Source organism: Saccopteryx leptura, chromosome 3 (assembly GCF_036850995.1).
Source record: "Saccopteryx leptura isolate mSacLep1 chromosome 3, mSacLep1_pri_phased_curated, whole genome shotgun sequence".
Classification (NCBI taxonomy): Eukaryota; Metazoa; Chordata; class Mammalia; order Chiroptera; family Emballonuridae; genus Saccopteryx; species Saccopteryx leptura.
The window spans coordinates 135034136-135056120 of record NC_089505.1 but is presented as its reverse complement, the minus strand read 5'-3'; the positions used below and the strand labels follow the sequence as shown (position 1 = coordinate 135056120).

The 21985-nt window shown below is 41.9% G+C and overlaps 1 protein-coding gene across 9 annotated transcripts in view; it reads right to left on the bottom strand.

The window, feature by feature from the left end:
• Nucleotides 1-21985, bottom strand: part of NFIA (nuclear factor I A) — a 383075-nt gene that overhangs the window by 108401 nt on the left and 252689 nt on the right. For all 9 annotated transcript variants that reach the window (XM_066376426.1, XM_066376427.1, XM_066376425.1 and 6 more), the window contains one exon: nt 2362-2479. In XM_066376426.1, the coding sequence (XP_066232523.1) occupies nt 2362-2479 (118 nt within the window). The remainder of the gene's footprint in view (nt 1-2361; nt 2480-21985) is intronic.

Sequence of the window (21985 nt, the reverse complement as noted above, 5' to 3'; positions counted from 1 at the left end):
CTTGATTTTATATCCACAGTGCCAAGGACAATATCTTTGGTACTTAATAATGTGTGTTGCTGAATAGGATGTTAGTCATTGTCCTCTAAGGGACTTGTAGGCTAGGTGGGTAGGCAGGACCCATATATACCTCAAAGATGTTAATAATAACTCAAGATAGCAAACGCTAAGTGTCCAGGAAAAGCAAAGATGCTATGTATTCCTTTTTGGTGGCATCGTGTTCTATTGCTCCTTACTGAAAGACTCAGTCCCATTCTTAAGAGCATTAGTGTAAACATAGCATGTTATTTAAGTTTCAACAGACTGGAGTTTGAATGTAGATTCTGCCCACTTACTAGGTCTATGACCCTGGGCAAGTTACTTATCTTCTCTTAACTTTGGGTTGAGCCACTGTTAAATGACCACACCATCTATATTGTAAAATTATTTTGAAGATTAAATCATACCAGGTATGTAAAGCACCTAATACAGTGCCTCTCAGAGAGTGGGTGACCAACTAATATTGCACAGCATGAACAAACATTGATTGATGGGTGAACTTTTCTTATGTATATCTAGAGCATTCTTCTGGGAACATTTTCTAACCTGTACACAGATAATTCTGCTGAGTCTATATATTTAAAGAATAATTTAGAAAATCATCCTAGGAGAGTCTAATGAGAGCTAAACAAACATATTACTGAATTATTAACTACTGATGCTATTTATAATTAGCTCCTTTACAGGGTTAGTTATTTGTAGAATACAAGAACGACACTAGCCTTTTAAATGACACTAATAGCTAGGTTTCCCCTCAGAGAGGCACAACAAAGGACACAAAACAGCTGGAGAAGTCAAAAGGATGGGGGTGAGGAGTACTGTTGGGGACACCCATGGTTCCTGCACAGCACACATATGAAAACCAAACAACCCATCAACTTTTAAATTAATCGCTGCCCACAAGTGTTTGCAAAGCTTTTTCATGTTGACTGAGTGCAGTTCCACACAATGTCTCTTCCATCAGCAAACATTCAAAATCCTCAAAATGTATTAGCACCCAAATGTATTCACAATCTCATTCTTTTATTTTAAATGTACTTTGGATTTGAGAGTTTTTTCCCCTTGAGGAGCTGCTACCACAGTGAACTGCAGGAACATTTAAACAACATGAAAGATGATGGTAGGATTTGGTGGTTATATTTAGAGAATGACTGTTACTTCGACTGTTTTCAAGGTGTTAGTAATGACTAAGCTGCTTTTTTCTCTTTTTTTTTTTGGTAAGTAATGATGGTTAAAATTATAAAATCAAAGTTAAAAAGGAGTCTCTACCAAAGAAAATTTCCATAATCTGGACATTGTTTTAAATCATAAAACTCTAGTACTTGCCTTTGTCCAATGTTTTTCTGAAAAGTACATAAACATTAAAGATCATTCTGTACCATTATTTTCTTTGTTGTCACAGTCCAGTGCTAAAGCCAATTTGTAAAAGAATACTGTGGGTTTAATGCCTAATCCCTTTTCCTCTGGTCCAGGTTATCTAGAGACAACAGGACCTTGCAAAAAAAACCGCTTCATTTTGATTTTGGCTTTGTGACCTCAAGGGGATCAAGCACCCTGCCATCATTATTGGGTTGCGCTCCTCTGGCCGTTACTTTTTTAAGGTCTCCAGGGGCAACAGGGTTCACGATCGAGCTGTGCCCCCCCACGTGTGACAGGACCACACTCACTGTTACAACCTCACATCAGGCTATCAAAGAGGTTTATCTCTTAGGGCAACTCCAACAGACTGGATTCTGAGACATTTGGAGGCTCAGCAGAAGAGCTGGGACTGAGCTGTGATGTCTGGTGTGGGCATGGGGGCTGGGATCAGGTATCACCAATGTCAACTTTGTGCCAAACATGCCAAAACACACATCCATTTCCCAATACAAGCCTTGTCCTTAATTTCCTGAGAACGTGCTATGTTCATCATCCGTCCCTCCTCTAGGCCTTGGCTTCTGTCTTCACCCCATGCGGATCCACGTTCCCTTCCCTTCCCATCTCACCAATCCTAACCAACTCTTACCACTGGGCACAAGTTGCTCTTTTTGGATAAAGCTTTTTCTTTTTTAATCTATTTTTATTCTTTGTCACATAATTGAGCTCCCTGTTTTTGACTGGTGTGTGTGTGTGTGTGTGTTTAATTTATCTACTTGCTTGTCTGTCTGTCTATTTCTGCTACATGTGCATTTGTTTTCTCTACCCAACAAACAAAGTCTGTTGGGGCTGAACCCACCTTCCAGTATCTTCTACTGCTACAGGTGCATTGCTAAGTGCCTAGCAGACCTAGAATGAAGATCAGGGTGTCACTATGAGTTTTTTAAGAGCCACCAATCACCTTACCTGGTGGAGGATGTGCTGGGTAAAGACCTCCTCATGGCTCCTGGACTCATGCTGTAGTATGAAGAGCTTTCCAAATCTGAGAGAGAAAAATTTGGGCCAGTTCCTGCAGCTATTGGGGCTAGAATAAAACAAACAAACAAAAGACCCATCAGTTAAGTCCTGTGCATAAAAGATTAATGTGAGTATATTTCCATGTTGCATTTAACACATTTTATTTTTGAATTTACAGGGTAAGCTTGTCCAAAATGATCAGTAATAAAATCTGACCTCAAAAGAATGTTGACAATAAAAATAGTCTCCAACAGAAAGACATTTTCCCCCTAATGTACCTGTCATCTTTTCTCTCTTTTTTTAATGGTAAATCGTCACTAGGGTTGCAATGTTCCTGGATACTGTTAACAAAAATACCTCCCTGTTTTGGGCTGAAACTTTTCTTCAGTGACCAGCCAAAACATTCCCTGTGCTGTTCTAATTTTGTCTGATCCTGATGGCTTTCACTCATCTGTATTTTGGAATTAGGTCTGCACTGCAAATGCATCTTTCTAATTTCTTGTAATGAGAAATGGGTGACTTCTCCTTCTTCGACATCACCTCAGCACCCTGCATAGACCCTTACTTCAATATTTGTCCCACCTTGGCAAGAGCTTCAAACTATGGTCCCCACACCATAGTTTTTGTAGATAAAGTTTTATTGGAAAACACCCACACCCATTCATTTAGGTACTAGCTCTGCTTCTGCTCTATGAGGGCAGAGACAAGTAGCTATAGTAGGGACCATACGGTTCACAGAGCAGAAAATATTTATGTAGAAGAATTTTCCAGGTTCTGATGGAAGGGATTTCTAAGGATAATTTTGATTATATGTACTTCTTAGAGCAGACCCTTGTATTATATGTGATTCCCTGTATTTTTTTATGTCTTAGAACCTCTATAGATACCTTGTTTTCAGTAGTAGCATCATAAATATTTTTAAATAAAAAAATAGCATCTCTCAATCTTATGAAACTCTGTGTAAAATTAGTGGTGCAACTGTATTAATGCAAATAATCTCTTCTTTTGAAAGATTATGCAAAAGCAAATGCAATACATGTACTTATCACACTCCACTATAAGTTGGGGGGACTGTGGGAGTTATATTGTCAGCATCTACTATAAACACAAGCACCTGGAGGCAGTGAGTAAGCACTGGTGAAATGGAACTGATTCTTAGTCAAAGGAGAACAGCAAAATGTGAGAATGCTACCATCAAATTTGCATGTGTAATCTAGAAACATCCCCCTGTCAGGAGAGTAGGAATGGTGGGTGGACCTGGGTGGCAGTTGGAGACTATAATCAGTAAAACCATGGAGGCCTGTGGAGTCCCTTCGGTAAGGTAAGATGGGAGTGTGGTCTAAATTCAAGGGATGGAAAGGAGGAGTCTGGTGTAAGTTATCGAGAAGTTAGAATCAAGAAAATGTGTTGACTTCTTAAGTTTGGTAATAATGGAAAAGGGGGAGTATGGGATGATTCCCAGAATTAGTGCTCAGGAAAATTGTGGTGCCATCACGAAACTATAGAATCAAGGAAGGCTGCGAGGGGATGCCACAATTGCCAAGAGTAAACAGTTGTTTGGTTAATAGCAATGGTTAAGCCTTAATAATAACTGTCATTATATAAAAACAGTTACAGCTAAAAAATGGAAAACTCCAAAATTCACATATACTTTTAAAAATTCAAATACATCTTTCAATGACATCTTTTGAACTAAAGGAAGGGCCTTTAGTTCAAAAACAAATGGTTAGGCTTAACTGTACAGGTAAACAGAGTTCTAATTAGTAATTTTGATAGTCGTTCCCTAATTTGTTTTTATATTAACTTTATTGCTGTAGTTCCCCCTTTTGTTACATAATATTTTCTGTTTTGTGGGGGGCCGATAATCCAAACATGGGTCCAGACCACCATCACCCCTTGTAGCGACCTGGCATGTAGTAGGTACTTATTAATGGTTGTACCTTCATGGAGTTTTGAGATTCCCACCTCTCATTAACCAAAGACGATGGAGAAGAAGGCTGATCGGTGTCAGGGTCTAAATTTAGATTTTCTTCACAAGTATCAGGATGGGGTTGAGGCCTCAGCTAGATGGAGCAGCTGCTTCACTCCTGAGCCCCGAGGGAACCTCAGGAGCCCCACTCTCTCACCCTCGGAAGGGGAGTCGGAGTGAGATGCAAGTGGAGCCGGCTGGATGGCATGGCGAGGAGAGGTCTGAGGCCCTCTCCCTGGTGGTGAGCGTCCAGCTGCACCTCTAGTTAATGCCTTACCAATCATCTTCTGCCCTGGAAAGATCTCTTTCACCTTGATTATCTTTTCTAAGATGTCAAGTAAGACAGAATGGGCGAAAGAAGACAAATACATATGTAAATACAGTGTTACTACCTCTCAGAGAGATTAGAGATTTAAGAAAATGAAGCCCACAGAAATGTTCCTTGACTTGCCCGTGTGTTTATTTCCTGTGAGCCACTTAATCCACTGTAGTTGTGACCTGGCCCACTAGCAGCAGGTGGCCTGGCAGTGGTCCCACACTTCCCAAAGTGTCTGCTGGACTTCTGGTGAGTAACTTTAGGGCTTGGCAAACTGACTATGTGTGTCTTTAATTTTAAAACCTCACTATATTTCTGAAATGAGAATGGGTTTCACAACCTGGGTTAAATAATCCCGATAATGCACAGCAGACCCAAACTCTGCCTTCTTCAAAACAGTCTTGGACGGAGACCTCCCTGGTACCATCTGTGTATGTGAATCACATGGAAGGTCAGCTTACTGGAATAGATTTTGCTTCAGTGATACTGAGACGGCCAAAGAGAGTGCCTCATATCCGAGGATGGGGTCACTGACCAAGTACTGCTACAAAGGGTTGCATGTTCTTTGTGCCCATAATCTGAACAGGAAGAGACTTTGTACTAAGAACTCAGAAGGTGAGCTTCTGTAAGGCTTTTCTCAGTACTGGTAGGAGGTACTTTATTATATCTAACATAATCCTCAAAACAGTTGTTTTAGGAAAGCATATTTTCTAGATGAGAAGAACTCAACCCTGGAAAGATGTTAAATTACTTGACCTGGATTTCAGAAAGGCAAGAAAGAGGGAAATCCAGGATTAAAATTCAAGGATATCTGACCCTGAAAACTATTCCTTTTGTCTTATACGACCTTGACTCTCATATATAATATTTGCCTTAAACTTGAGATGATAAAAAGGTATCTAGTGTCACTATCCCTACAAAGTTTACAACTTAGTAGAATGATAAAATAATACATGAATATCTAATGCAATACCAAATGGGTTCAATTTCAAAGGATGAATACAAAGAATGTGTTAGAAGTTCAAAGGAGTAACAGATCATCACATTGGCTTGTGGGATCTGGAAAAGAGTTGATTTCAGGAAGAGTTGGTGCTTAAGCAATGACTTCAAGGACGGTTAGGATTTAAAGAGAGATGAGAAGGCCGTAGGAGAGGGTTTCTAGGCAAATGACAAAGCACTTGCATAAGTTTAGAGATAGGATATAAAATGAGTGATTTGGGCCCTGGCCGGTTGGCTCAGCGGTAGAGCGTCGGCCTGGTGTGCGGGGGACCCGGGTTTGATTCCCGGCCAGGGCCCATAGGAAAAGCGCCCATTTGCTTCTCCACCCCCGCCCCCCCCTCCTTCCTCTCTGTCTCTCTCTTCCCCTCCTGCAGCCAAGGCTCCACTGGAGCAAAGATGGCCCGGGCACTGGGGATGGCTCCTTGGCCTCTGCCCCAGGCGCTAGAGTGGCTCTGGTAGCGGCAGAGCGACGCCCCGGAGGGGCAGAGCATCGCCCCCTGGTGGGCAGAGCGTTGCCCCTGGTGGGCGTGCCGGGTGGATCCCGGTTGGGCGCATGTGGGAGTCTGACTGTCTCTCCCCTTTCCAGCTTCAGAATAAAATATATAATAAATAAATAAATAAATAAATAAATAAAGTGAGTGGTTTGGAAGATCCAATGACAGTTTCTGAGTGGGGAAATGATTATTGTTGAGTCTGAAGAACGGTAATAGAGAAAAAGGACTAAGACTCTGGAGGTGGGGAAATTAGTTGGGAAGGTTGATTTAGGTCCTGACCAGAGGAAATGGAAGCCTAAACCATGCTGTCAAGAAAGAAACTAGATTATTCACAATGGCTATGTCACCTCTTCCTGGATAGTAAACATGTATAAAATATACTGTTTCCAATTGTGCACTATGAAAGTACACAAAAAGGAAATGATATTATTTTAACAAATATAAACTATCTATAAGATATATATATATATATATATATATATATATATATATATATATCACATACAATGTGCTTCTTAGCTAAGAGTGGTAATAAGTTCTGCAAATTAGGGAACTAAAAGTTTTCAAGGGTTAAATGACTTGTCCAATGTCTGCCCAGGATGTCATGTTGAGCCCTCTGAAGCTAACGACTAACTGTCCTCTGGTGTGGTACAGAGATTATGTAGCCACTGCCAGTCAGACATGGGGATGTTAAGGAAGGACTGGACCAACCACAAAACTTCCTGTCTGTTCTATATATTGTGAAACCTGATTTTGCTCCATCTGTATTTGACCGTAGGCTTTATCATTCTTTAATCATCTCATACATAACATTTTCTCCCCAACTACACTGAATGCAGCTTGAGGGCTATAAAGACAGATATCCTAAGGTATCAAAAAGTGCTTCATTGGTCTTAGGAGAGATTGTCTAGACTCCCAGCTCTGCCAATCACCATCTGTGTGACTTGGTTAAGTCATTAAACTCTTTGGACTTCATAATTCTAATAATAATTGTGATAAAGATGAAAACTCACCACTGCCACCACCACAACCCACTGCTACAGCCATCACCATCACAACAACAAGGGCTAGCATTTACTAAGCATCCTTTATGTCAGACACTGGGCTAAGAGCTTTAAGCACATCCTTCCATTTAACCCTCACAACACCACTAGGAAGGAACTGAAGCATGAAGGGGGTGAGTATCTGTCATAGTTCACAAAATCAGAGGGTTATACCAGATGACTGTTAACTCTACAGACCCCACAGCCTCTTCTGTGTTCCCAAACAGCTCACCACAATTCATACACAGCTGCTAGTCACTAAATATGTGCTGAGTTAAGGAGAGCAAATAATTACCCTCCCCATTTGTGCCTCTCAAACTTTAAGCAATACGGCCCTGGCCGGTTGGCTCAGCGGTAGAGCGTCGGCCTAGCGTGCGGAGGACCCGGGTTCGATTCCCGGCCAGGGCACACAGGAGAAGCGCCCATTTGCTTCTCCACCCCTCCGCCGCGCTTTCCCTCTCTGTCTCTCTCTTCCCCTCCCGCAGCCAAGGCTCCATTGGAGCAAAGATGGCCCGGGCGCTGGGGATGGCTCTGTGGCCTCTGCCTCAGGCGCTGGAGTGGCTCTGGTCGCAACATGGCGACGCCCAGGATGGGCAGAGCATCGCCCCCTGGTGGGCAGAGCGTCGCCCCTGGTGGGCGTGCCGGGTGGATCCCGGTCGGGCGCATGCGGGAGTCTGTCTGACTGTCTCTCCCTGTTTCCAGCTTCAGAAAAATAAAAAAATAAAAAAATAAAAAAACTTTAAGCAATACAAAATGAAACTTAGGAATCTAGAATTCACATGGTGAAGACGGGCTCTTCAACTTCCTTCAGTAGTACTGCAATCACTATAACCTGAACTTTGCGTGGATTTTGTTCCACTGAGGAATTTTTCTCAAAAGGTTAACTTTCGTTTCTTCAGATGTTATTTCTAAGTTGTGTGTTCCTCCCACCCCCTTCTTGCCTGTCATAAGTAGAATGTAGCCTTTGTGTCATTTATTAATAAATGGTTTGCTATTAAGGAATCATTATAGTAATGTGGGCTATTGGAAGAAAGGGGTTACTTTAGTAGCCAACCCTCTTAATGACCTGCTCTTTTGTACACATTAGTAGTTGGATAAGGTTGTGGTTATTGAACTTCTGCCATCCACCAGAGACAATCTGCTCAGGCTTGCATTGTTGGAAAGAGAGGATGATGGAAAATAAAAGTCTATCCAAAATTTTCAGACTACTCTTCCTGGGAGATGACAGTGCACTGAGTCTACAACTAGTTCACAGGAATCAGCGGGGAGCGTTAACTAAATGACCAGTGTGCCCAGCCTACTGCTGATGGCACATGTCCTCTGAGAGGCTGCGTTCAATGAAATTCAACAAATATTCATGAAGCACTTGTTATGGGCCAGGCGCCATTCCAGATGTTTGAGATCCATTGGTAGAGAGGATATATAAAAACTCTGTCCTTGTGTGGTTTTCACTTTATAGATGAACAATTAAAGTTGCCCCTTCTTCACATTTTCATGGCAGCTTAAACAATATGTAATAATGGCCACCAGGTACCTCACCCCAAAAAAGACTGTCAGGATTCAGCACTCAATTTCTAACTTATATAATAGCTATTGAAAAATAAATCTCTGCAGATTACATCATCTATGTACTCACTGATTTTGCGGAACTTGCACTTTACAACAGCAGGAGAAGGGTGTGGGGTGTGCAGGTTAAGACCCAACAACAGAACACAGTTCATGGGCCCTGCACAATTTCACGTTGTTCTGCATTCTAGTGGCGAAGATCTTGTGAGAAAGTCCATGTCACTACACAAAAGGAGTGAACATGGGAAAATACCTGTCTTTCTATCAAAGGCACAGTTGAAAAATGCACAATGCTATGGAAACTGAAGCAAATCTGGAATCATCATCGTTAAAAGAAATTATCTTGGAAAGAAATGTATGGAAAAAAATGTAACTCCTTTGTTATCTTCCTTTTACTGTAAGATGCTTCCTGAACACTGCCTATGAGAGAGGGCTTTCAGAAAGACAAAAAAATAAGTATAATATAATTAACTCATTTTATCAATTTGTGCTTTTGGCCAGAGTTTCCTGACTGTGGCTAGGAGGGGCTGTAAAACTGATGAATTTGCATGGAAAAAAGAAACCAGTGTAAGTAATTTGTGTAAGAGGCAATACGGACGTAGACGGTTATAATTCAGACACCCTGCAGATAGCCGACTGCTGCAGTGCGAGCAGTTATGGGTTAGAAAAATGACCACACTGCAGTCAGTCTGACTTGAATGGAAATCAATCATAAAGGTACTTTCTCTGCAGCTTGTACGCCACAGTCTTCAGCAACTCCTCTGCCAAGCAGATTTCTGGTCTGTAAACCATGTGCTGATCTCCTTTTTCAACCTTTCTTTTTTGAAAGGTCTGACCAAGTGCGGGCGAGGGGTATGGTTTTCCAGAATGGAAACGGAAAGGAAAGGCACTGAACTAAAGCCAGGGTTTCCCTCTGTGTGAGAATGAACTTCCCTGCTATTGTAAGATTTAAGCGATGCTTTTTATGAAATGCAGTATTAAGTGCCCCAGACCAGCAGAGTATTTGAACCCCATCTGCTGACACAGACTGAATGCCGTTTTTATACATCCATGTTTTGCAGACACAACTTACAAAATAAGTGTCTCTAGTGGCAAAGGAGTGTTTTTCTTTTAATAAAAAAGGAACAACGTACTGATACCATCTTCCTCCCCACTCAAAGAGATTGTTTATCTTTGATAGACAATTATTGTGAGTTCAATTTGTAAAATAAATGTGTTCAGACACTTTATTGCCTTAAAGTAAGCTCAGGCTTGATTCTCAAGAAACTTAGATATATACTTAGATACAGTCTCCTCAGCATACAGTGCTACATACTTTATATACTATACAAGCAACAATTACTGAATTGAACTAAAATTATATAAGCTTGTTACTAAAAAACAGCTAAGAACTAATATTTACTGAGCATTTATTATGTGGTGGACAATGTGCTAGGTATTTTATTTGAATTATCTGGTTTCATCCTCACCACATCTTTATGGAGTGTGGACTTATGTTATTATCATTTATAAGTAATAAAATTAGCTGTGAAGTTAAGTAACATGATCAACATCACACAGCTAAACAGGCGACAGAGCAGGGATTTGAACCCAGATACTTCTATCGACCTGCCCAAAGAACCAAAGGCAAACCCTGCATTTCTAGTCTCCCTGTTTAAAGAAAAGCTTTAACTCAATTAAGTGATGACTACCTCCAAAATTACCCTCCAAAATTAACATAATAAAAAAGATGGGGTATTGTTGAGTGGTAAAAAGATACTAGTAGGGGCCCTGGCCAGTTGGCTCAGTGGTAGAGCGTCGGCCTGGTGTGCGGGGGTCCCGGGTTCGATTCCCGGCCAGGGCACACAGGAGAGGTGCCCATCTGCTTCTCCACCCCTCCCTCTCTCCTTCCTCTCTCTCTCTTCCCCTCCCGCAGCCAAGGCTCCATTGGAGCAAAGATGGCCCGGGCGCTGGCATGGCTCCTTGGCCTCTGCCCCAGGCGCTAGAGTGGCTCTGGTAGCAACAGAGCGATGCTCTGGAGGGGCAGAGCATCGCCCCCTGGTGGTCGTGCCGGGTGGATCCCAGTCGGGCGCATGTGGGAGTCTGTCTGACTGTCTCTCCCCATTTCTAGCTTCAGAAAAATACAAAAAAAAAAAAAAAAAAAAGATACTAGTAGGACCACTGAACAGGGGGCAAGTCTTGTTAGCATGTGGGTTAGAAGGCACAGGCTGATGGTCTAGTCAAGGCCATGACCTGTAGAGTTCTAGGTCAGGGGTCGGGAACCTTTTTGGCTGAGAGAGCCATGAACGCCACATATTTTAAAATGTAATTCTGTGAGAGCCCTACAACGACCCATGTATGTTACGCATTATCCAATAAAAATTTGGTGTTGTCCTGGAGGACAGCTGTGATTGGCTCTAGCCACCCGCAACCATGAACATGAGCGGTAGGAAATGAATGGATTGTAATACATAAGAATGTTTTATATTTTTTTAATGTTATTATTTTTTTTATTAAAGATTTGTCTGTGAGCCAGATGAAGCCATCAAAAGAGCCACATCTGGCTCGCGAGCCATAGGTTCCCGACTCCTGTTCTAGAGTGTGGTAGTTTGTAAATAACCTGAAAGAAAGCCAAAAGCTTTGTCATCAAATACTGGGGAGATGAATTCAACAAAATTTAAATTAAAATAACTGTCACCTGCTACCTAACTGGCAATGCTCTATCTTGTCTTTTTTCTCATTTCTTTGTCTTTCTAGGTCCTCTGAGTAACCAGTGTCCACCAGTGCTTCACTGGATAAAGGCCTGACAGCAAGTCCAGCAGAGCCATTCACTGCGCGGTGAACACCGTTGACTGATATCCTCCATTAGTGGCTTCTGCCTTTGGGACTGAAATTGATTTCCTGTATTTTAGAGCATCATTTCATCTTAGCTTTTGGGTGAGATCAAACGTAGTCCCCATTTAGTGTCTGGCATAGCGTTGGCCATGGGATTAAGCCTTCCCTAACAGAGAATGGATGTGATGACCTAAGTGGGAGATCTTTTCACCACAGTGATCTATAAACCAGGAAAGGGCTTCTAAACCTACACCCCTTAACCAGAGTGCACTGGGACTATCTGACCATTAGCTATCAGAAAAAGAAACTATGTCAACAGAGTCCCATCTCAACAACCTACAAATCCAGGTGTTGACAATAATAATTCTCAAAACTTTGACCAAGAACTGTAAGTTTTTTTCCTCCTCCATCTATTGAAAAATCCTATTATGTATTCATATCAATCATATACTACACTAACTCAGTTCTAGTATTTCATCGAGTGTGTGGCTTTGCTGAGTGTTGACTCTACCAATTTCACCCTAGGAATGCCTATAGAGCCACCAACAACAGTCCTTGTAATCAGCAAGAGCTACAATAATATATTTGAGCCAGAATTTCAGTGATATTTGTGGTCTTATTGTGGGGTAATGTAAGATTTATGTCAGGCTCTTAGATATCCTAAAAATGCCTTGTAGTTGCCCAATATAACCTATTAGATAGGAATACCTGTTATTTTTTAAAAATCAAAGCTTACAAGTACATAACTAAAGGTTTACTAAAAACAACATTTTCAGTAATGACCTCCAGTTACAGGAAATTTTTATGTTCATAATTTGAGAAAGTAAAATTTTAGAATATTATAGAACCAACTATTACTAAAAACTGACAAAAATGAACATGGCATGACTAGTCACTTCAAAAGTTATTATTTGTGTCAGTATTAGATTGAGAACTTTAAAACATCTGGTTATCCATTAGACTCCCTGGAAGAGAAAAATTCCAGAATAATGCAGAAGCATAGGCTCTGTCTGAAAACTTAAGAAATAAGAATTTTCTGGCTTCCTAAAGTAGATGAATTATATCTAGCACTAGCCTGCTCTTATTCTATCAGAATTATTCATTCCAAAGGAGCCTCTACAACGGTCCTTCTATTGAATTGATTTTTGGAACATAAATCTAAAACTGGCCCTCTTAATTTATATATGCACACACAAAATCCATACACACATTTTAAATAAATTTTCGGATGGTGCGGTCAGCTCAAGGATCCGCTCTCATACGTTGAGAGATCAGGGACAGAAGGTTTGTTCAACTAAAATCATAATAGTTATCATTGTTGATTATCTACTATATGCTAGATACTTGACATTCTCTCACTCAATTCTCAAAACACACCTGAGAGGTATGACTATTTCTAGCACTCAGACTTAGGCATAGTGCAGAGTTGGCATTTAATAAATATTTGCTGAGTGAATGAATGGATGTCACCCATGAGGAGAACATAGCTGGCAAGGGATAAACGTTGTTCAAAGTCATATATTAATAAGGGCAGAGCCAAACCACCAACTCTTTAACCTGGACTATTTAAGATCCCATGCTGATATCTTGCATATAGACTGTATATAATATATATTATTTAGGAAGCATAACCAACAAGTTACCTAGAAAAGATGAGCCATAGAGGAACACATGAATAGAGATCATGATAACAAATTAGCATTTACATCAAGGTGTTAGGTTTCCTGCTTCTCCCTTAGTCACAACCAGTAGGGGTTTTAGACAAGAACAGAGGATAAGAGGCCCCCTAAATCCTGCTCTGAGAAATCTCCCTAATAACACTAACCAGAAAGGCTGTGGGAGTATGAAAGGAACAGAAAGAACTGGACCTTGCTGCGTAGCATTGACTGATGAATCTGCTGATGTCATAAGTAGTTCTTACCATAGTTTTAACTTCAGCTAACATAGGCTCTGGAAGGTTGGCTCAGTGGTAGAGAATCCGCGGCCTGGTGTGTGGAAGTCCCGGGTTCGATTCCCGGTTAGGGCACAAAGGAGAACCGACCATCTGCTTCTCCCCACCTTCCCCTCCTGCAGCCATGGTTCGATGAGCAGGTTGGCCCCAGGAACTGAGGATGGCTCCATGGCCTTGCCTCAGGTGCTAAAATAGCTTGGTTTCCAAGCAACAAAGGAGCAGCCCCAGATGGGTAGAACATCAGCCCCATCTGGCTGGGTGGATCCTGGTTGGGCACATGTGGGAGTCTGTCTCTCCACCTCCTTGCCTCTCATTTGATTAAAAAAATTATTTTCAGCCAACACAGTGGTCATGACACAAATGTATCAAACACAAGGAATACACGCATTGCAATTTGTAGGTAAAGGTGGGACACCTCTCACTTTATATGGCTCTTCCTCTAATGATAGGATAGGAAGTATCAGGTTTGGCAACCCATTCTTGTGAGCTGGGATTCAGAGGAGTAGTGTGACAAAAATTTCTATTACTACCAGTCTTTTCTATCTGCGGCCAGCTTTACTGTCCAAATAGTCACCCTGAATATGTCCAAAAAATTTAAAGAAATTATACAATGAATCATTTTAAACTAATTTAATTTCAGTACTTACTTTAAAAAATTATTGTATTATAGTAGAGGAAAGCCACTAAATTAAGCCAGCCAGACTGGCATTTTTCTTCTTAAGAGTATGGCAATATTTAATCATTTTCTCTCTATATAAGGGGTTGAATAAAACTAGAAATGAAACCCTCATAATGTCATAATATAGTCGGGATAAGGTGGCAGAGACAGGCAAAATGAAGAGCTATATAGGGTCAGTCAGTATTTTTATTCTGTAACTTTGCAGATTTTCTTTAAAAACTCTGGAAGAGGGGCCATTGACTTCTGCAGATGGACAATGTGTGATGTTCATTTTAAAATTACTAGTAGAGCTGGCTATTGACCATCTAATTATGCCAAGTTCCATTTATAAACATAGCTAACCACTAAGTTTATGGAGACTTTTTGTGCTGCTTTAATAGGATATTGATCGAGAGCATAGTTTGAGTGTACTGCCATTGAATTGTGTAATGGCAAACAAAAGGCAAGGTCACAGCCACTGTTCATGCTAGGGCTGCAGTCCACTTTTTATTATCATCTTTTTGTTTCTTCCTTTAATGTTCAAGCCCATATGGTTCCTTTTGAAAGAAGAGGTTAAGAATATAACTTATTTTTAAAGTTAATTTCCATGCAATGATCATAGCTATCATGTTACTTAACAGAAGAGAACCACTAGAGTCCAGAAAAGAAACTGTCTAAACTATTTCACTTTAATAAGGAGCTAAAATACTGCAACTATTTAAATGGTACCTAAAGGACTGGTTGTCTGGAATCTCTATCTTAAATCCTCAATTTCCTGGTGAGACCTTCTTTGCAAAAATACTTTGGGTTAGGGGGGGGGTGGCTTGTTCCTCCATTTTCTTATTGTACCTATAGCTGAGTTATTTCTGTTGTAGTAGCTCCATCATGTCAGGTTAGAATGTTGCCAATAGTTCACTCTATGCCAGAAAATCCCAGTGTATGGCTATGGGTCCTCAAAAACACACACACAAAGGAGCTAGAGACGTTTTAAAATGCAGTTTAAAAATGAACTGCAATTTCTATCTTAACAATGATGCCTGTGCGAGAATGTAGTAATAGGACGTATTTCTAAGGCAGAAAACAGCCACTAGGGTGCCACCTCATGCCAGGCTGAGGCATACGCCTGGCTCCATTCACTCCCACTCTCCATTGACAAACGGCTCGGGAATCCTGGAGCCACCCAGTAGCCCAGCTTTGTGGCAGAGCCAGGACAATTCAGCTGCTGGATTTTAATAGATTCTGCAGCAGTGTAACAGGAACCAAAAAATCAGTCTGGGTAACTGAGAGTGGTTTTCACACCCAAAGACTCTAAGGCTGGCCACAGTGTACTGAGAACCCTGGCTTTTCAAAATTCCAGGGCCATGAAGTCATCCTCAGCCACGAAGTTTACTTAACCCTTGCAGCCGGCTTGGGTGTGCAAACCACTGCCTGGAAAACTAGAACCACCAGGCCAGAGTCACAATGGCCTGTGTGTATTTGCGGTTTTCCTCTTTCCCAGCGAAGTATTTAGGGTTTCAGAGTCACTCCACCAACTTCAAGTAAAATAGTCAGCACTTTAGAAGGAAATGGGCAGAAGTAGTGGATTTTTTGGGAGGATTTTCTGGGTTCATACCAGGAAGAATTATTCGCCAGCTTCAAAGCACACCCTTGGAGGAAAACACTGGTACAGAATAAACAAGAGTGGGTGCTGACCCGGAGAGCTATCTAAGAGCATCACTTAGCAGCTTATAGAGTGGGCTCTCTGTGGCAACTTCATGGGAAAGAGACCCATCTGAAAATGTGGCGAGAAGGCTTTGTTTGAAAATGCAGCATCATGTAAGAGTCATTTCAACAGATGGTTCCTGTCTATTTCCCCACAGTATTATGCTAAAACAACTTTAGTGACTCTGAACCACATTGTTAGCACTGGTAAACCCCCTCCTCCAAAGCAGAGAAGACTTCTCTCATTCGCTCTGGCACAGTGTTGAGTGGTCTGAATAGTGGTCCTCTCTGCCCGGGAAGAAACGAATAAATGACTAGAACAACTTTCAGATGGTCCTATCACATTGAGGAAGAGGTAGAACAAACACACATTTACTTTTATGCTACAGTACTTTCCTTGCTGCTAAGAGAAACAGGATGCTCCTTTCTTGCTTTTCATGAACTCCAGATAATGCAAAAAAAAATAATAATAAAAATAAAGGGCAGGAGGCAAGGGTAAGAAGGGAATTAGTGGGAGACTCCAGAGGCTACATGCATCTACAATAACCTTGTGCCCGACTCTCACCTCTGAATGTGTGAGGCTAAGCCAACAGCTTTATCTCGAGTTTCTCTGCCGTTGCCACCCTGTAGTAACACGATTATAAATAACAGACTTAGCACGTAGTTATTTCAGTGAATCCTCATGAGGAAATAATGAAATAGCACCTCCCTCCTTTATTAAATATAAAAGGAGGAAAACTAAAAACAAACTAACTGGAAATGTGGGGAAAGTAAATATTATATATGTATTAGCAAATTTAAAAATTGAATGCTAAAGAGCCAGGAAAAGGGAAAAATTTCAAAGTAAGGCCACCATTAGTGTGAAATTTCCCGACTATATATGTGGCCATAGTTAGGTGTGGATGCAGGGGCTGGGCAGGGCTGGGATAGGTAAAAGGGCGTTGAGAAAAAAATCTGCAACACAGGGAAAAAACTAAGCACTGAAGTCATTGAAGACATCCAGGTAAAAGATGATACTACAGAAAGAGTTAAAAAGAGTTAAAAGATCACTATTTGGAGGCCTGACCTGTAGTGGCGCAGTGAATAAAGCATCAACCTGGAATGCTGACCTCGCTAGTCCAAGACCCTGGGCTTGCCTGGTCAAGGGACATATGGGAGTTGATGCTTCCTGCTCCTCCTCCCTTCTGTCTTTTTTTCTCTACCCTCTCTAAAATAAATTAAAATATTTTTTAAATCACTATTTGGGGAGTGGGAGATAAATAGATGGAGCACAGGTGGTTTTTAATTTTTTTTATTTTTTTATTTTTTATTTTTATTTTTTGTATTTTTCTGAAGCTGGAAACGGGGAGAGACAGTCAGACAGACTCCCGCATACGCCCGACCGGGATCCACCCGGCACGCCCATCAGGGGCGACGCTCTGCCCACCAGGGGGCGATGCTCTGCCCCTCCGGGGTGTCGCTCTGCCGCGACCAGAGCCACTCTAGCGCCTGGGGCAGAGGCCAAGGAGCCATCCCCAGCGCCCGGGCCATCTTTGCTCCAATGGAGCCTTGGCTGCGGGAGGGGAAGAGAGAGACAGAGAGGAAGGGGGGGGGGTGGAGAAGCAAAAGAAGCAAATGGGTGCTTCTATGTGCCCTGGCCGGGAATTGAACCCGGGTCCCCCGCACGCCAGGCCGATGCTCTACCTATGAGCCAACCAGCCAGGGCTGCACAGGTGGTTTTTAGAGAAGCGAAACTATTCTGTACACTGCAGTAACAATGTGTACAGGTCATTATGCATTTGTCAAAACACATAAGTGTGCAACACAAAGAGTGAACCCTAATAAAACTATGGACTTTAGGTAATGCAATATGTCGATATCAGCTCATCAACGGAAACTAATGGACCACACTAAGAGAAGATGTTAATAACGGGGGAAACTATTTAACAGGTATGCTAAAATTCTGTACTTCCTGTTAACCTAAAACCATTAAACTAAACTGCTCTAAAAATAATGGCTATTAGTTTTTAAAAAATCATACCAGAAAGCAAATCCAGGAAAAAAAATTGTGTTTTACTTGATTTGTTTTACCTGAAAATAGTTTTAACCTTTTGTTTTTTTGTTTTTTAATTTTCCATTGATTCGAGAAAGAGGAAAGGTAAGAGAGACAGAGAGCAGGGAAGGGAAAGAGAGAAAGAGAGAGAGAGAGAGAGAGAAGTATCAGATCATTGCTCCATTTAGTTGTTCCATTTAGTTGTGCACTCATTATTTGCTTCTGTGTGCCCTGACCGGGGATAGAACCTGCAATCTCGCTGAACTGGGTCAACGTTTGATCCACTGAGCCATCCGGCCAGCGCCAGTTTTAACCTTTTTAAATGCAGACTTTAATAATCTACAAGTTTGTCAACTGTAGCAAGAAATGATTATTTAGAAAAAGCACATAACCTTTGGATTCTCTTTATTTCTAAAATGCAAGTATAGGAGAGGTCATGACAAAAATATCTGCAGTCAGCTAGCCAAGTATAGCAAAGTAAAAAGAGCAAGTTTCTTAACATCTTAGAGCAGTGGTAGTCAACCTGGTCCCTACCACCCACTAGTGGGCATTCCAGTTTTCATGGTGGCGGTAGCGGAGCAACCAAAGTATAAATAAAAAAGATAGCCCTGGCCGGTTGGCTCAGTGGTAGAGCATCGGCCTGGTGTGCAGGAGTCCCGGGTTCGATTCCCGGCCAGGGTACACAGGAGAAGCACCCATCTGCTTCTCTACCCCTCCCCCTCTCCTTCCTCTCTGTCTCTCTCTTCCCCTCCCACAGCCAAGGCTCCATTGGAGCAAAGTTGGCCTGGGCGCTGGGGATGGCTCCATGGCCTCTGCCTCAGGCGCTAGAATGGCTCTGGTTGCAACAGAGCAACGCCCCAGATGGGCAGAGCATCGCCCCCTGGTGGGCATGCTGGGTGGATCCCGGTAGGGCGAATGCGGGAGTCTGTCTGACTGCTTCCCCATTTCCAACTTTAGAAAAATACAAAAAAAAAAAAAAAAAAAAAAAAAAAGATAGATTTAACTATAGTAAGTTGTTTTATAAAGATTTATTCTGCCAAATAGCAAAAATCTGACATAAGGTACTTGATAAGTAATTATTGTTATATGCTTTAACTTGCTGTAATTCTACTTTATAAATTTTATAAAGTAAAGTTACTTCCCTACTTTATAAAACACATTACTGTGGAACCGGTGGGCAGTTAGAAAATTTTACTACTGACAGAGATACAAAAGTGGGCGGTAGGTATAAAAAGGTTGACTACCCCTGTCTTAGAGCATCATGGTCTCCATCTGTAAAAAGGGACAATAGCAGTAACCATGGCAGGACCAAATGAGATAATGTTTACAAAGTACCTAGCACAATCCCTGTCACATAGTGCATACTTGATAAATGCTAGCTGCTATAATTTGTTTTAATTAAGTGAGAGGCGGGGAAGCAGGGAGGCAGAGAGATAGACTCCGCATGCGCCCCAACCAGGATCCTCCCGGCAAGCCCCCTACAGGGCCACTGCTGGGGCTATTTTAGTGCCTGAAGTGAGGCCATGGAGCCATCCTTAGCACCTGGGGCCAGATTGCATGAACCATTCAAGCCATGGCTACAGGAGGGGAGGAGAGAGATAGAGAGAGAGAGAAGAGAGGGGGGAGGGAAGAGAAGCAGATGGGCGCTTCTCCTGTGTGCCCTGACCGGGAATGAAACCCAGGACTTCCACATGCCAGGCCGACACTCCACCACTGAGCCAACCGGCCAGGACCTGATATTTCATATTAGTGTAGAATCATGCTCTTAACAACATCAACATCACGTGTTTAATCAACTTTTGTACCAGTTAGCTTATTTCTATTTCAAGGTTGCAGAATGGACCCCAACCCCACTCATCTGTAAAAAGTGTCTGCTGTACTTCTAAAATAGACTCTTAGCTCTTCCAGCCTGGGCAAGGGGTCTGCACTATAAGGAATGGTAAAGGATTTCGACTCCATTGTGTGGCACGAGTGTTAAGTTTTTCAGAAAGGTGTGTGAGTAAGGAAACCTGAGCTGGGGGATCCTTACCCCAACTATCAAGGCAGCCTTGAGACATGTACCCTGAGAAACCTGGATTAAAAATCTGCAAGCGGGAGGGGGCTCTGGATGGCAGTTTGGCCTGAAGCCATGGTTTAGCTGACACAGCCCAGTCCCACTCTTGCCAAACAGTTTCAGTCAGCATGAGGCCATGTGTGAATGAGTCCTAGAGCGATTACGCAGCAGTGTGCAGAATCGAAAAGCATTGAAGAGCCAAAGGACGCTCATGATGCCAGGCGTCAGCAACACAACCCCCTAAACAGGGACGGGAAACAAAACCAGGGCCCTCTGCAAATTCAATCTGAGGTCCAGCCACACCCTCTGGCAGTCTTGAAGGCAGGTTTAGAATTCATTTGGCAACCATGCCATCATAGACTGCATGGAGGTCTAATCAAGCTTGGAACTGATAAGCCCTGGGATATAAGACCTTAAAGGCACATACAGAAAGTGGAAGAAGGACGAGATTCTAGGGATAGTTCTGAGCAGCGTGAGCTTTCTCAGACAACCCCCAGGCTTCAGATGCTGATGGTAACAAAGACTTAAATGTAAGCATTATAGCAGCCAGTGAAGATTAAAAAGGTCTAGTGCTCCAACCTTAGAGTTCAAAGGATTTTTCTCTTTGAGGCTATATTTGGATTGTAGTAAGGGCTCCATGAATTATTTCCCTGTATTGTCACTATGACAGTTATACTCTGATACATCAGTCTACATTACTATTATTAAAATTACAAGGGAAATGTGAGCTAGTGAAAAGAAAGTCCTAAAAAGTTGTGTGTGTGTGTGTGTGTGTGTGTATACACAAACACAGAGATGAGTCCTTATTTGTCTATGGCAAATAACTGGCCAAACTGCTATGCTAGGGCAGCATCCGTCCTTCAAATTAACAAAGCAATCTAGCCTCTACCTCACTGGTTGCTGCTCTATGCATACTTCAAAATATGACAGAAACTTCTTCTTTCTATCTCACAACTGCTGCTCCTAATGACTTATTCCTTAGGTTTCTGACCCTGTCCCCATACCAGGACACCCTTCCATCAACCAAGGGTCCCCGACTCCAGAACTGTAACACCTATCGCTGCCTTCCTGCTGTTCTCCCCGTCTACTCTTCCATTAGAGATTCCCAGTTCCCTCGGGCCAATCCAATAGCTTGGACTCTAGCATTGCTCAGACTTGGCTTAACCATTTATCTACTGTTTGACTTTGGGTAAACAACTTCAACAGACCCGCAACTTAACTCATTTGTAAAAATGAGAGTAATTTCTTATCTGACAAACTTCTTGAAAGGATTAATTTATGTTACCCACATGAAAAGTTAGCACGGTGCCTGGCAGATAGTGAATGCTCATTCTTTATCTATCCCTCTATCCCCAGGTCCCCTGTACCCACCTCATATCCCATTTTTGGCTTCTTAAAGAGTCTTCTAGCCTTAAGAAATAAGAGCTGACAGAATCCAAACCGTGAGATGAGGATAACTTGGCTTGCTTGACCTGGCATCTTGTCATGAGATAGACGAGTTTGCTCGGTTAATCTTGCAAGACAGTAAGGCAGGGTATAGGAAAGGGTATGAACTTGAAAAGATTTCTTTTTACTCCACCTCATTCCACAAATGATTTGTTTCAGCTTGAAACCAATTTTGACAATGAATATTTTATCTACAAGGGATATTGTGAAGAGGGGGATAAAAATTTTTAACATTTTGTATTTATTTTCTCCTATGATATCTGGGACCCCAAATATCATAGTCATTGTAGGCATACTTTTAAATAAAAACAAAAAACCCCACTGTTTTTGAGGGAAGGCAACTGTGTGTGTGTGTGTGTGTGTGTGTGTGTGTGTGAGAGAGAGAGAGAGAGAGAGAAAGCAAGGGATGGGGAATCCTATACCTTCTCCTTGGACTGTCTGGATTATGTCATAACAAAAATACAGCCAATGACCCGTTGATCAATGGAATAGGGTGGTGACAGGAACTCTTAATTCACTGTTTTGGTGATT